The sequence below is a fragment of the Saccopteryx bilineata genome, chromosome 8 (genome assembly GCF_036850765.1).
Source record: "Saccopteryx bilineata isolate mSacBil1 chromosome 8, mSacBil1_pri_phased_curated, whole genome shotgun sequence".
Lineage (NCBI taxonomy): Eukaryota > Metazoa > Chordata > Mammalia > Chiroptera > Emballonuridae > Saccopteryx > Saccopteryx bilineata.
The window spans coordinates 70,241,296-70,257,799 of record NC_089497.1 but is presented as its reverse complement, the minus strand read 5'-3'; the positions used below and the strand labels follow the sequence as shown (position 1 = coordinate 70,257,799).

The 16,504-nt window shown below is 47.2% G+C and overlaps 1 protein-coding gene across 2 annotated transcripts in view; it reads right to left on the bottom strand.

Moving 5' to 3' along the window:
• ABCC5 (ATP binding cassette subfamily C member 5) overlaps positions 1 to 16,504 on the bottom strand; it is a 99,545-nt gene that overhangs the window by 2,757 nt on the left and 80,284 nt on the right. For both annotated transcript variants that reach the window (XM_066241784.1, XM_066241785.1), the window contains exons 26-29: positions 13,288 to 13,447; positions 5,502 to 5,580; positions 2,240 to 2,353; positions 875 to 1,039 (exon numbers count right to left, since the gene is read on the bottom strand). In XM_066241784.1, coding sequence (XP_066097881.1) covers positions 875 to 1,039; positions 2,240 to 2,353; positions 5,502 to 5,580; positions 13,288 to 13,447 — 518 coding nt within the window. The remainder of the gene's footprint in view (positions 1 to 874; positions 1,040 to 2,239; positions 2,354 to 5,501; positions 5,581 to 13,287; positions 13,448 to 16,504) is intronic.

The window sequence follows — 16,504 nt, the reverse complement described above, 5'->3', positions numbered from 1 at the left end:
ACATGGTGGCTGGTCTTATAGACACTGGGCAATTCTTTTTTTTTTTAATTTACTGATTTCAGGGAGAGAGAGGAAGAGAAAGAAACATTGATTTGTTGTTCCACTTATTTATACACTCACTGTTTTTTTTTAAAAGATTGTATTTATTGTTTTTTAATTTTTATTTATTTATTTATTTTGTGACAGAGAAAGAGAGAGGGACAGACAAGAAGGGAGAGAGATGAGAAGCATCAATTCATTGTTGCGGCTCCTTAGTTGTTCGTTGATTGCTTTCTCATATGTGCCTTGGGGGGAGGAGGCTACAGCAGACCAACTGACTCCTCGCTCGAGCCAGCAACCTTGGGTTCAAGTTGGTGAGCCTTGCTCAAACCAGATGAGCCTGTGCTCAAGCTGGTGACCTCGGGATCGCGAACCTGGGTCCTCCATAACCCAGTCCGATGCTCTATCCACTGTGCCACCGCCCGGTCAGGCTCGTTGGTTGGTTCTTGTACGTGCCCTAACAAGGGACCAAACTTGCAACCTTGATGTACTGGGACAATGTCCCAAACAACTGAGTTTCTCAGCTAGGGCTGGGCGGTTCTTGTGTATGTGAACTAATGCACTAACTAAGCATGCTCTCTGACATACGTCAGATTGCTGCTGTTTTCAAGTAACAAGAGGACAGGAAGTAAAGCAAAACGAGAACCCAAGAGTGCCTCCAATCCAGTTCCTTGTTGAGAGGGGGCTGCTCTCCCACCCCCACCCCCGCCAGCAACCGGACGAGAGCTGCTACGGCTGCTTTCCTGAATACTCAGAACCACACTCAGATGCCTATCTGCCCACTCCTCCCAAACAAGGCCACATGCCAAGCCCAGGTCCCTTAGGGATTCAGTACCTGTCCCTGGGCCAGCACCATAATCCTATCAGAGCCTAGGACCGTATGCAGGCGATGGGCAATTGTCAGCATAGTGCAGTCAGCAAACGCTTCTCGAACAGTCTCTTGGATCAGTAAGTCTGTCTCCGTGTCCATGGCAGCTGTGGCTTCATCTAGAATCAGAATCTGCCGGGGAAGAGAGGAGAAAGAGGATCCAACCAATTCCTTAAGCATTCTGGTTAATTTACGTTTTACTAAAATGTATTTTAGCATTTAAATTTTATATTATATATTGTTTTTCCTAAGTAGGTACACACATATGTAAAAACACTGTTTTGCTTAGAATTGATGTAACATTAAAATATATGTTTGCACCTGACCAGGCCGTGGAGCAGTGGATAGAGCGTCAGATTGGGACGTGGAGGACTCAGGTTCGAAACCCTGAGGTTGCCGGCTTGAGCACAGGCTCATCTGGTTTGAGCAAGGCTCACCAGCTTGAGCCCAAGGTCGCTGGCTTGAGCAAGGGGTCACTTGGTCTGCTGTAGCCCTCCGGTCAAGGCATATATGAGAAAGCAATCAATGAACAACTAAGGTACTGCAACAAAAAATTGGTGCTTCAGCCTGACCTGTGGTGGCGCAGTGGATAAAGCATCGATCTAGAAATGCTGAGGTCGCCGGTTCGAAACTCTGGGCTTGCCTGGTCAAGGCACATATGGGAGTTGATGCTTCCAGCTCCTCCCCACCTTCTCTCTCTGTCTCTCTCTCCCCCTCTCTGTCTCTCTCTCTCCCTTTCTCTCTCCTCTCTAAAATGAATAAATAAAATAAAATAAAGTTAAAAAAAATAAAATAGATTAAAAAAAAATTGGTGCTTCTCATTCTCTCCCTTCCTGTCTGTCCCTATCTGTCCCTCTCTGTATCTGTCACAAAAACAAAACCAAACAAAAAACCAAAAACTGTATGTTTGCTTCATTTCCATAAGCAAAAGATACTCGTAAAATACTCTCCCTACTTGCTCTGACTGAACACACACAGTAATCTTTCCGGACCTCCCTCTTCCAGTTTCTAAAATGAGGGGACTGGGTCTGATGACCTTCAGATTACTGCAGTTTTGATATCAGATTCTAAGTCTATGGTTTCCAGTGCTAAAACTAATCACTGGCTAAAAACAAGAGTCACCCTTGGAAACTGAAGGCTCAAAGAAGTTAAAAATAAAAATAAATTACAAACAAACAAACCAAAAAAATCACCTATATCAAGGTTAATTCAGAAACACATCTGGGCTCAGAGCCAGGACGGCTTTGGACCTCGTGCCGCAAGGAGGCTGCTCTGCCACCACCCTGTCCTTCTCTGTCACTGCCCCTCCCCAGCACCCGCCAGACGGCCTACCCTGCAGTGCCGGAGCAAGGCTCTCGCTATGCACAAGAGCTGCCGCTCCCCCACTGAGAAGTTCTCCCCATTCTCCAGCACTTCAGATTCAAGTTTCAAAGGTAGCTGAGCAATCTAGGGAGAAAGGAAGTAGACATTAGATGAGTAAAAACATAAAGTTTGGAAAAATAAAACAAACCCTAAATTCCATCAAAACTCCAGTGGCCAAGGGACATTACTCTGAAACAGAAGAAATTACTAGCTGAGAAGCTGGCTCACTAAGAAAGATGATCACATGTACAGGACCCACATTTTCTAGGGCAGTCCCTATTTCTAATATACTATTCTGTTAGTCTCATTCTCTCAACATGTCCAAGAAATTCCAGTATTTTCATGCCCCCAAATCCTGGCAGATGGCCCTGAAAATATGGTCATGCAATAGGAGATGGGGTAATAAAATTGCTGTCTTTTTGAAGTCTAAAGTTGTAGGCCCATGGATGTTAAACTTTTCTTTCCATAAGCTATGAAACCTATTCTTCAGATGAAATTATTTGAGGAAGCTCAATCTGAAAGAGATAAAAAGCAGAGCTGATCTAGTTGAGTTAGGGCAGGGGATGCTGAGTCTGGGTTAGGGCAGGGGATCCTGAGTCTGAGTGAGGGCAGGGGATCCTGAGTCTGAGTGAGGGCAGGGGATCCTGAGTCTGAGTTAGGGCAGGGGATGCTGAGTCTGGGTTAGGGCAGGGGATCCTGAGTCTGAGTGAGGGCAGGGGATGCTGAGTCTGAGTGAGGGCAGGGGATCCTGAGTCTGAGTGAGGGCAGGGGATGCTGAGTCTGAGTGAGGGCAGGGGATCCTGAGTCTGAGTGAGGGCAGGGGATCCTGAGTCTGAGTGAGGGCAGGGGATGCTGAGTCTGAGTGAGGGCAGGGGATCCTGAGTCTGAGTGAGGGCAGGGGATCCTGAGTCTGAGTGAGGGCAGGGGATGCTGAGTCTGAGTGAGGGCAGGGGATCCTGAGTCTGGGTTAGGGCAGGGGATCCTGAGTCTGGGTTAGGGCAGGGGATCCTGAATCTGAGTTAGGGCAGGGGATCCTGAGTCTGGGTTAGGGCAGGGGATCCTGAGTCTGGGTTAGGGCAGGGGATCCTGAGTCTGGGTTAGGGCAGGGGATCCTGAATCTGAGTTAGGGCAGGGGATCCTGAGTCTGAGTTAGGGCAGGGGATCCTGAGTCTGGGTGAGGGCAGGGGATCCTGAGTCTGGGTGAGGGCAGGGGATCCTGAGTCTGAGTGAGGGCAGGGGATCCTGAGTCTGAGTGAGGGCAGGGGATCCTGAGTCTGAGTTAGGGCAGGGGATCCTGAGTCTGAGTGAGGGCAGGGGATGCTGAGTCTGAGTGAGGGCAGGGGATGCTGAGTCTGAGTGAGGGCAGGGGATGCTGAGTCTGAGTGAGGGCAGGGGATCCTGAGTCTGAGTGAGGGCAGGGGATGCTGAGTCTGAGTGAGGGCAGGGGATGCTGAGTCTGAGTGAGGGCAGGGGATCCTGAGTCTGAGTGAGGGCAGGGGATCCTGAGTCTGAGTGAGGGCAGGGGATCCTGAGTCTGGGTTAGGGCAGGGGATCCTGAGTCTGGGTTAGGGCAGGGGATCCTGAATCTGAGTGAGGGCAGGGGATCCTGAGTCTGGGTTAGGGCAGGGGATCCTGAGTCTGAGTTAGGGCAGGGGATCCTGAGTCTGGGTTAGGGCAGGGGATCCTGAGTCTGGGTTAGGGCAGGGGATCCTGAGTCTGGGTTAGGGCAGGGGATCCTGAGTCTGAGTGAGGGCAGGGGATCCTGAGTCTGAGTGAGGGCAGGGGATCCTGAGTCTGGGTTAGGGCAGGGGATCCTGAGTCTGGGTTAGGGCAGGGGATCCTGAGTCTGAGTGAGGGCAGGGGATCCTGAGTCTGAGTGAGGGCAGGGGATCCTGAGTCTGGGTTAGGGCAGGGGATCCTGAGTCTGGGTTAGGGCAGGGGATCCTGAGTCTGGGTTAGGGCAGGGGATGCTGAGTCTGGGTTAGGGCAGGGGATCCTGAGTCTGGGTTAGGGCAGGGGATCCTGAGTCTGAGTGAGTGCAGGGGATCCTGAGTCTGGGTTAGGGCAGGGGATCCTGAGTCTGAGTTAGGGCAGGGGATCCTGAGTCTGGGTTAGGGCAGGGGATGCTGAGTCTGAGTGAGGGCAGGGGATCCTGAGTCTGGGTTAGGGCAGGGGATCCTGAGTCTGGGTTAGGGCAGGGGATGCTGAGTCTGGGTTAGGGCAGGGGATCCTGAGTCTGGGTTAGGGCAGGGGATCCTGAGTCTGAGTTAGGGCAGGGGATCCTGAGTCTGGGTTAGGGCAGGGGATCCTGAGTCTGCCGTAAGCAGGGGCCCGGGAGGCCTTCCTCCAGGGGAGGGGGCCTGTCTCCAGACTGCGGGCTTTGGAGGGGGCCTGCTCAGCTACCTTAAGAGATCTGTAAACCCATTTGCATACTGCATGCTTTCTGCAGACTCAATAAATGACATATCCTTCTCACATATATAGATACTACAAAAGCATGTTATACTGTAATGATCAATAAAATAGAAATTAATTTAAAAGTATTACTGAATTCTGAGTGGACAGTCATTTATGTCTCTTCAATCAATGGACAGTACAAAAGGCAATATGATCATGGGGAGTGGGGGTGGGGAAAGAGGCAGGGGTCAGGAAATATCAATTTTTTTTTTTGTATTTTTTTTCTGAAGTTGGAAACAGGGAGGCAGTCAGACAGACTCCCGCATATGCCCAACTGGGATCCACCCGGCATGCCCACCAGGGGGCGATGCTCTGCCCATCTGGGATGTCGCTCTGTTGCAATCAGAGCCATTCTAGTGCCTGAGGCAGAGGCCACAGAACCATCCTCAGCGCCAGGGCCATCTTTGCTCCAATGGAGCCTTGGCTGCGGGAGGGGAAGAGAGAGACAGAGAGGAAGGAGGGGGGGAGGGGTGGAGAAGCAGATGGGCGCTTCTCCTGTGTGCCCTGGCCAGGAATCAAACCCGGGACTCCTGCACGCCAGGCCAACGCTCTACCACTGAGCCAACCGGCCAGGGCCAGGAAATATCAACTTTTATGCCCGTTCTGAAATGCCTGGGAAGCCCTGCTCTAAAGTGCTCCTCCACAGACACTCTGGAGGGGGAGGGACAGATCGGGTTGGTCTCGGCCGACCAGAGCAGGCTGGGGAGTGACTACAGCATGTCTGCGTCTCCACCCTTGAAATCCCAGCCAAGCTCGCCCTCGGTCCTTTACTTACACATTCTTTCATGTGTGTCCTTTCCAGGGCATCCCAAATCTGGTCTTCAGTGTACTGGTTGAAGGGATCCAAGTTTGATCTAGGGAGAACATAAGAGGAATTTCTCAGTGATCCAACCTGTAAGTGACCCTACTGCAAAGGCTGTCTGTGGTAAAAGTTTAAACACCTAGGGAAAGGAGGCCTTAAACTCCCTCCGATCACAGATGGCTCACTGCCTAACCAGCCAGAGGGGAAAGCTGAGACGCCTGCCTCTGGCAGGATGCTTCCTGAGAACAGACTTTCTTCTCTGTAAAACTTGAACTCTTATAACACAGTTACATAGAAAAGTTAAGAAATATAGATATGCAAATCACAAAACACCAGCAATACATTTTAATCATCTATAAACAAACATTTTTATTTTGGCACATATTCTGGATTTTTTCTATGCATATATACACATTGTTAATACACATCTCTTTATACGTACAAACTTAGGAGAATGCCCTCTCCCTTCCTGAAGCAGCCGGGCGGAAGCAGGGGCCCGATGATGGCTCACCAGCGGGAAAGGAGCCCCAGAGAGAGGCAGAGGGAAGCAGAGCAAAGGGCAGTTCAGGAGGAAGGAGTCTCTTCCCTCAGGTTCAGAAAACCGGCTTGGAAATCAAGGATACCAAAAGAATAGGACGAGGCATTTTTGGAAATGTTAGACAGGACAAAAAGCCCTTTGTTATGGAGGATGAGGGTAGGGTTGAGGTGGAAGAGGTATTTGGTGGAGATTAGGATGTTGCACTAATTTGGAGTGTCTTTTTTGTGTGTGTGTGACAGAGACAGAGAGAGGGACAGACAGGGATAGACAGACAGGAAGGGAGAGAGATGAGAAGCATCAATTCTTCGTTGTGGCACCTTAGTTGTTCATTGATTGCTTTCTCATATGTGCCTTGACCGTGGGGCTACAGCAGACCGGGTAACCCCTTGCTCGAGCCAGCAACCTTGGGTCCAAGCTGGTGAGCCCACACTCAAGCTGGTGACCTCGGGGTTTTGAACCTGGGTCCTCCGCATCCCAGTCCAACACTCTATCCACTGCGCCACCACCTGATCAGGCTAATTTGGAGTGTCTTGTCTCAATCTAAACATGAGATATAAATCTAGTAATCTGAAAGGGATTATATATAATTTGCTTTGCATAGGAATCATCACACTTGGGATATGGGAAAATTCTTTGGGAAAATCTTAACTCTGTGCCATGTCTGTCCCCACATCTGGGATCACTAATTATAGACATGCAAACACAAGCAGGTTGTCATCAGAGAGGCTCTAGCCAAGCAGAAGAGGATCAGGCTGACACACTTCTCGCCTGTGTCTCTGGGCCATCTCTGGGACACTCCACCCGACCCTGTTCTCTTGTGCCTCTTGCGCTTAGCACACGTGCACCTCTCCCCAGCCTCGTACTTGAGACACACTGGTGAAAGCAAGGGCTCTGGAGCCAGACTGCCAGATTCCTATACAACTTCTATCAAGTACAACTGTGTGAGTTTGGCCAAGTTGCCTACTCCTTGTTCCAGTTCCTCACGTGTAAGACAGGGATAAGAGCACCTCCTCAAAAGACTGTTGTGAGGACTCCACCTCGTGTATAAAGCACTTGTGGGCGTAGCTGCTGCAGGGTTAGCGCTGTGTATGTGAGAGCTATTACTGCTGTTTTACCTCTTGTGCTTCAGGTCTCAGCTCAGATGCTGCCTCTGGGAAGTGTCTCCTGGATGAGGTGTCCCTATGCTCACCCTCATGTTGGCACTCACCCCTCTGTTCTTTTGTCTCCCTGACCCACAGGATCCCCGTCTGGACCTTATTCATCATTGTATCCCATGTACACCATCTAGTGATTTTTGTGTAAATAAAATAACTTCTTCCTATTGTTATTTTACTCCTAGTAAGAGGTATTAATAGGTCATAACTACCAAGTATTTTCAATAATAACAGAGACAAAGAGCAGTGCATGGAGGGAGAGTGTGCACACACAGAAGAGCTGAACAGATTGGGTTCAAATCCCTGCTCTGCCTCCTACCATCCGTGTGACTTTGGACAGATTACTCCTCAGTGTCTTCTTCTATAAAATGGGGAAAGAGTGATATGACTTGGTAGGGTGCTGTAAACATTAGACAGTACATAGACAATGCCTGGAACATGGTGGAAACTCAGTAATTGGCAGCTGTTAAACGGATAACGTCCATGTGGACACATTAGATTCTTTGGTTCCAATGTTTTTGTTTTTGTTTTTCTAAAAACAATTTTTATATATATATATATATATATATATATATATATATATATATATATATATATATTTTTTTTTTTTTTTTTTTTTTTTTTTTTTTTTTTACAGAGACAGAGAGAGAGTCAGAGGGATAGACAGGGACAGACAGGAATGGAGAGAGATGAGAAGCATCAATCATCACTTTTTCGTTGCAACACCTTAGTTGTTCATTGATTGCTTTCTCCTATGTGCCTTGACCACGGGCCTTCAGCAGACTGAGTAACCCCTTGCTTGAGCCAGCGACCTTGGGTCCAAGCTGGTGAGCTTTGCTCAAACCAGATGAGCCTGCGCTCAAGCTGGCGAGCTCAGGGTCTTGAACCTGGGTCCTTCACATCCCAGTCCGACGCTCCATCCACTGCGCCACCGCCCAGTCAGGCTGGTTCCAATGTTTGATGGTTTTCTGACTCATAGTCAATGCATTTACCAAGTGACATAATAATCCCAGGATCTTGAATACCAGCATCTGAAATAATTCTGATAAAGTCCTATCAGTGAAAGGTCTGGATGGAGAAGACTGATCTATGTATATAGACATGTCATCTAGGAAGAGCCCTCGTAACTAACGAAGAAGATCTATTTGTTGATAACTTAAAATTATGAAATTGTCTGTTTTAAAAACAAATCCTTACCAGTTCCACAGGGACTAGGACTGACCGAAAAAAAAAAGAGAGAGAGACAGAGAGAGAGACACAGAGAGAGAGAGACAGAGAGAGAGAAAAGGAAAAGGGAACCACCTAAAGCAACAGAGTAACTCGAGATGACAAGAGATCTTGAGATTCTAAGAACCTGTTGCAAATCTGGAGTACCCTCCAACCCACCTAGAGTGACAGACGTTTGTCTGAAGGTATTTGGGCCCAGCATGAACCAAAACAGAGTAAGTCACTTGTGGCTTCAGTCACCGTTGTGATTGTGAGCTGAGAGCTAGTCCTCAAAAGTAAAAGAAATGAATGGGCAGATCAACAAGGGAGAGAGCATCTGAATAGGAAGAAATGAGAACACTGCTTTTTGCTAATGAAGGGATGCCAGGCAGAGATGCAGGTGATGAGAGGAGGCTGAGACTCAGAGACAGACTAGAGTGACAGCTGTGGTCAATGAGTCTCAAGGAGGGGCAGATTCACCACCAGCAAGCGAGGCTGCAGACAGTCAGGACGGAAAGCACTCCAGCAGGGGCTGGTTAGGGCAGAGGCAAGAGACAGACTTCCTGAGACCAGGAAACACAGGGACCTCTGGAGAAAGAAAAGGAAAGTCTTTTCAGGACCACGAAAGAGGGAGGTCAGCACAAGTGTTTAGGGCAGGATAAGAAGGGACCCCTCTTCTTGTGAGCCAATCTTTAGGGCAAAAGGCAGAGAAAAGGGACTGGCCACAGAAAGGCCCTAGAGCTCCAACAGAGACACCTGGATAAGGGAAGGCTGCATGCAGCTATTGAAGTGGCTTGAGATTCTGGCTCATCTAGGCAGGGCATGCCCCCAAATGGACTAGTCTACGACTCCGATGGTATTTTTATGTAGAACAATTCAGACACTTCTATCTTGTGACTTTTTCTGAGTTTTGTCTGTTTGATTTGGTTTTACCTTGTTTTCTAAGAGTATTTAAAAAAAAATGTCTTAACTGTATGCTGGTATCTCAAGGAGAAGATGTACTCACCCAGGATGCTGGTTAATGGTGTTTGATACAGTCTCCAAATTTGGAGTTTCTAAGAGGAAGCTGAGGAAACAGCTGATCTGTCCTCCCTTTGCTTTGGGAAACTCATATAGGTTTTCTACCATATTTTTCACTCCATAAGACGCACTTTCCCCCAAAAAAATGGAGGGGAAAATGCCCGTGCGTCTTATGGAGCGAAAAATGCGGTATTTTATTAAATATTTTAACACACCATTTGGTTCAGAAAAAAATTTTTTTTATCTTCCTCCTTAAAACCCTAGGTGTGTCTTATGGTTAGGTGCGTCTTATGGAGCGAAAAGTATGGTAATTTCCTAAGAAAAACAAAAGAACTCCAAAAGCTGACTCATCTTTGGGATCTATAAGAAACCTGAGAGAATGAAGGAGGAGAGAATGTCTGGGATTTTATTTGTCCTCAGTGTCTACTGCTGACTTCAAAGGCCAAAATTACAGATGGCGGAAATGAAACTTGTGATTTCCTAAGACTGCACAGCTGATGCCCAAAAAGCATTCTGAGCTCAGTAACTAAAAACTCAGGGCATGAGCACACCAACAACCCAGCTTGCTCATCAAGAGGCAACACGTCTCTGTGGCTGATAACGAGTGGCCCAACTCCCACCAACGCTGTGCTTCGTGGTGTCCTGCAGACAGCAGCGCACAGGTCGGTGGGCCGTGCATTGCCACGACCTCCAGGAGCCCGACTCACAGACGCACAGGAAGTGCTGTAAAATTGTGCAATGAACACTGAGGAAGTCAAGGGAAGTCTAAAATGGAGCATGTCTTATTATAACTCTTGACCAAATGATAATTAAAAAATTAAGAAAAATATGGTTTTGTCCTAAGCCAAAAATTTTAAGGCCAGTTTCATTCTCAAAGGTGTTCCTGTGGCATCTAAAAGTAGAAAGAGCTAGGGGAAGGAAGAGCAGACTTGGCAATACCTCTCAATTTCTTTAAAATCCCTTTAAAAATATATATATATATATTAATTGATTTGAGAAAGAGAGGAAGGAGAGAGAAAAGAATAGAAAGAGAGAGAAACATCTATTTGTTGTTCTACTTACTTATGCATTCATTGATTGACTCTTGTATGTCCTCTGATGGGGGATCGAACCTGCAACCTTGGTGTATCAGGACAATGCTCTAACCAACTGAGCTACCCAGCCAGGGATCAATTTCTTAATTTTTTTTTTTTTGTATTATTCTGAAGTGAGAAGCCTGGAGGCAGAGAGATAGACTCCTGCATATGCCAACTAGGATCCACCCCGCATGCCCACTAGGGAGTTGCTCCGTTGGAACTAGAGCCATTCTAGCACCTGAGACAGAGGCCATGCAGCCATCCTCAGTGCCCAGGCCAACTTTGCTCCAATGGAGCCTTGGCTGCGAAGACAGAAGAAAGAGATAGAGAGAAAGGAGAGGGAAGGGTGGAGAAGCAGATGGATGCTTCTCCTGTGTGCCCTGTCCAGGAATTGAACCCGGGACATCCACACGCCAGCCAACGCTCTACTGCTAAGCCAATCAGCCAGGGCCATCAATTTCTTAATTTTAGATCTGAATGTTTAATAAATTCTAGTTCTCTTCTCACATTGCTTATTTGACCTTTATATCTCAATACCCAAAGGGAATGACTTATTTATCATCAACAAATCCAGTCTATGCTGTCCAAATTCATTAGTGCTTTAGTGACAAGCCAAAATAAACACAACCAAGAATGCTGACCCTACATGAAAGTAGGTGAGAATTCAGTTTATCTACCAAATCTCCCTGAATGAGTGAGTTTAAATGCCATTTCCAAAGAAAATGGGTGGGGCAGAAGAACTGTTTTTTGTTTTTGTTTTTAAGTGACAGGAGGGGAGATAGAGGACAGACTCCTGCATATGCCCCAACCAGGGACCACCCAGCAAACCCTGCCTGGGGTTGATGCTCTAATGAGCTATCCTCAGTGCCCAGGGCCAATGCTCAGACCAACTAAGCTATCCTCAGTGCCTGGGGCCTACACTTGAACCAACTGAGCCACTGGCTATGAGAAGGGAAGAGAGAGAAGGGGGAGAGGAAGGGGAAGAGAAGTAAATCGTAGCTTCTCCTGTGTACCTTGACCGGGACTGAACCTGGGACTTCCACATGCTGGGCTGATGCTCCATCCACTGAACAAATCAGCCAGGGCCAAAACTGGTTTGGTTTGGTTTTAGAGTAAGAGAGAGAGAAAAAGAGAGGGACAGACAGACAGGAAGGGAGAGAGATGAGAAGCATCAATTCTTCCTTGCACACCTTAGTTACTCACTAATTGCTTTCTCACATGTGCCTTGATGAGGGAGGGGGTGCTCCAGCAGAGCAAATGACCTCTTGCTCAAGTCAGTGACCTTGGACTCAAGCCAGTGACCACGGACTTTAAGGCAGTGATCTTTGGGCCCAAGCCAGTGACCATGGGGTCATGTCTATGATGCCACACTCAAGCTGGAGACCCCGGGATTTCAAACCTGGGTCCTTAGCATCCAGGCCAACTTTCTATCCACTGTGCCACCACCTGGTCAGGCAAAATTGGTTTTTAAGACAAGTGCAAACACTGTCTGTGGTTATTTGAAACATAATTAGTACGTGGTTTTTTTTTGAAACTGCTATAAATTAAAGAGGAAATGGTAATATTATTTTCAGAGTGGTTTGAGAAGAATTCCTATCTAGGTCAACTATAGAGTTAAAACTTTATATTTCGAAAGAGAAGCAACTTGAGTAAGAATAAACAAGAATTATGGAAAAACATTGTTTTTAGGAGGCAAAAGCTTCAAACTAAAGGTAGGATAGTATAAGAAAAGAAAATGGGATTCAATATATTTCCTTCTTAGTTACTATTTTAATAGGCTAAGAATTTTATCTCTGGCATGTAGGAAAATTTCAGAGAGAGAGGCATCATTCCAGAGTAGTAAAGGTGGGAAAATGAAGAACATGAGTAGTAATGATCCCTGAAAACCATCATTAAATTGCAACTTTGAGCCTGACCAAGCGGTGGCGCAGTGGATAGAGCGTTGAACTGGGATGCCTAGGACCCAGGCTTGAGACTCCGAGGTTGCCAGCTTGAGCGCAGGCTCATCTGGCTTGAGCAAAATAAAAAATGCTCACCAGCTTAGACTCAAGGTTGCTGGCTCAAGCAGGGGGTTGCTCGGTCTGCTGAAGGTCCGCAGTCAAGGCACATATGAGAAAGCAATCAATGAACAACTAAGATGTTGAAACGAAAACTGATGATTGATGCTTCTCATCTCTCTTCGTTCCTGTCTGTCCCTATCTATCCCTCTCTGATTCTCTCTCCCTGTCCCTGTAAAGAAAAAATAAATAAACTTACTTAAAAAAAAAAGAATTGCAACTTTGAGGGTCCCAGGAGAGAGAACAGCATGGAGGATGGAGGATGATGGTGATGAGGCTGAGAATGGCTGCCACCATTTACTGAATGCTCATCATTTGCTAGGCTCTATGCTTGTATAATCTGTGCAAATGTACTCATCTTCATAACAGGTGTTAATAATGTCCCCATTTTATGGATGAGGATATTATTATGAGGAAACAAGTTTAGGAATGGTCAAGTAGCTTGTCCAAAGTCACTGAGTGGAGATCTGAGCCCACATCTCTCTGATGTCCACATCACCCACGTTGCAGGGTCTGAGTCTCGTCTCATCCACGAGGAGTGCTGTCCAAGGGAGCTGTCCCATACCTCTGCCATGGGAAGCATGCAGTCACATGGGAAAAGCTCTAGGCTGGAGGTCACTAGGGCTCAGTCCTAGATGGAGGCTCCACCATGCCCACCCACCTGGCCTGGAAATGAGGCACAATGCAGACAGACGTTCAGGTCCTCACCTGACGGTGCCACTGAACAGCACTGGCTCCTGAGGAATGATGGAGAGTTTGCTCCGGAGGTCTGCAAGGCCGATGTCACTGATCCTCACTCCATCGATCTTGATGCAGCCTCCAGATAACTCCACCAGGCGGAAGAGGGCCATCCCCAGCGTGGACTTCCCTGATGAGTCAGAAGACAGGCAAAAATGTAGCTCGTCAGCAACTTACAAAACCTGTTTATTATCAGGGCAAGATCATTTAATTTTCTATTTCTATACAATCATTATTTCAACAGATTAACTCAGATAATGTATGATAGCCAGAAACAGAAAAATAAAAGCACAAAACAAAACAAACAAAAGAGGAATTTTCCTGAGCTACAGAGCATAGACATGTACATCACACAGCTTCAGCCTGAGAAGGAATGGGAAAGGCCGTTACATTCTCATGAGAGCAAAATGGGAAAACGCCTTCTTTTCATCTTAGGAACAGGTAAACAGTGTTTAATGTTTCTTAGGCAGAATGACAAGAACAGGTCTTACGGCAAGGAGCCAGGGGCTAACCAGAGGACAAGATGTCTTCTCTCTCTTCTGTCCCCTTAACATTGCCGAGAGAGAAACAAGACAGGCCTTGAATCGCCACAGCAACAGCTGGGGAATGGAAGAAGTTCTGGGGCAAACACACAACGGAAGGAGGCTTTGGACTCACTACATGAATGGCTACACGTGACTTTGCCAGGACAGGGAACTGTGGCAGAAAAGCAGGTTTGGGGGATAAACAATCCGTTCGGTATCACAGTGATAAGCAGAACAGCTTTTCTTATGCTTATCACATTTTTTTATGCTTATTTTATTGATTTTTGAGGGGGGGGACATCGATCTGTTCCTGTATGCTCCCTGACCTGAGTTCAAACCAGCAGCCTCTGTGCTTCTGGACGACGCTCTAATCAACAGAGCTGTCCGGCCAGGACACAGAACAGCTTTTCTTAACTGGTCCTCATTTTAAGTTATGTAAGTAATTCAGTCTCTCATAATCACTACTGTTATTTTGACACATTTCCTTTTAGCCTTTTTCTCAGAGTTGACATTATACGTACTATCAATAACATCATAATCACTTTTTTCTACTTAACATTACGTAACAAGCATTCAATTATATGATTAACTTTTCAAGATAAGGTTTTGGTGGCGGCAGTAGAGCCCATCATGTAGATGTACTCTTACTTATCCAGTCTCTAATGCTGGACATGTAATTTGTCTAACACTCCCTGTATTAAGGTTATGGCATATGTCAGTGCTCAAACTTTGCTCCTAAAATGATTCCCTTGGGTCAGATTATCAGAATGGAAACTACTATGTCAAAATGTATAAACATTTAAAAAGCTCTTAATTAGTGTCCCGCTCCCACTCCCCCCAAAAAAAGTTTTGACAGTGCTATCTACATTCCTGGAACTCAGACCCATAGTTTAGATGAAAAACTACAGGATTTTAGCTTTTAGACCACATTTCCTTGGCTGCCTACTCTTCTCCTGTCTCCACATTCTGAAAGATCTCTCACGAAAGCCTCATGACTTCATCTGCTCAGTGGTCACTGAGGGTACAAACATCCTGCCTTGCCAGGGTCTGTAGCCACATCCCCACTGTCAATATTTGTCCCCTGGGCAGGCCACTGTTAAATGACCTAATGGGAACCTGGAGAAACGCCCACCTTCCTGAGGCAGGACTCCTTATATCTACCTACCAGAAACGAGTTGGGAACCCCAAGGCCATGCAGCAGGACAGTTCTTAATAAGGCCTTCTCCTAATCGCGACTGGCTTTATTCAGGATTGGGAGGTCAGGTTAGTGGCCCCTGACCTAGATGAAAGGAAGGGCAGGGTGACTCTCCTCAGTGCTGAAGCAGTGGTTTAAGATCTAACCAGGGGTCCCAAACTTTTTACACAGGGGGCCAGTTCACTGTCCCTCAGACCGTTGGAGGGCCGCCACATACAGTGCTCCTCTCACTGACCACCAATGAAAGAGGTGCCCCTTCCGGAAGTGCGGCGGGGGCCGCATGCAGTCCGCAGGCCGTAGTTTGGGGACGCCTGATTCTAAAGCTAAGAAATGGTGCTCAGATAAACAAATAAGTTAAGTTGCTTCACCTTAACAAAAGATGCCTAAGTTTGGAACGCCTGGTCTAGAAGACTACAGTTCTCTGAATCTCTGATGGAAAGTGTGAGGTCGGTTGGCAATGGGGGAAGGTCACGTGAGGAACCAGACCAGGAATTCTGGCTGGAACCGCCCATACCCATGCACGCCAAAAGAAACTTCCCAGGAGCCCTTTGAAAAAGAGCGACTGTGTCAGCCAATGAAATTTCACCACATTGTATAAACTCGAGCCCCTGTCCCCTGGACCAGAGAACATCGTCCAGGAAGCGCTCTGAATAAAGCTTTTATTATTCCACACTTCGTGGGCTATGCCCTTCCTTCTTCCTCGGTGGGGAAAATACCTTACATTTGGTGCTGAAACCCAGGAGGAGTTTGAAGTCCACAAGGACCGCTCCTCTCCTTTCCCTTCTGAGGAAGAACCAGGATCTCCGACCTCCCACCCACCCACTTCGGCACATGGTGTGGTAAGTCCCCTGCCTCCAGCCTCCTCTCATTTCTTTCCACCGAGACTCCCTGTCCGTAATCGCAACTGCATCAGGGATCTCTAATCCATTCCGAGTTCGTGTGTGCCCGTGGAGACGTCCTGGACACATCCACTCTACCTAACTGTCCAGTGGCCAGAGTGTGAGTTGCGGGACACCAATTCTCATCTCTGATCACTCTGAGAACTGAGGGTGGCCATGGGAGGCACAGGAATCTCACCTGATCCAAAAACACTACTGGAGTGACTTAGCTGAAATCTCTCCCTCCCTAAAGAAGAAACTGTTCTTCTTCTCCACTGTGGCCAGGCCACAGAACCCACTGGATAATTGAACCAGGTGGCCTCCTGAAGGGACTTTTGATTTTAACATCATCACCAATTTAACTATTGCCAAAGAACTGGGAAATGGTTGGAGATCCCTTACATTCACGGCTTCTAGTATTTGTGCTCCTGTCCTAATCTCTGTGCCGCCTGTTCTACAGCACAAGCCCTTTTTGGCCAGAGAAACCTCACCTAAACCCTCCACTTCTGATCTTTCCTCCTTTGCCGACCCCCAACTCTCTTCCTCTCCTACATGGCTCCCTCTGTCCTATCAGGCTCCTCCCCTCCCTT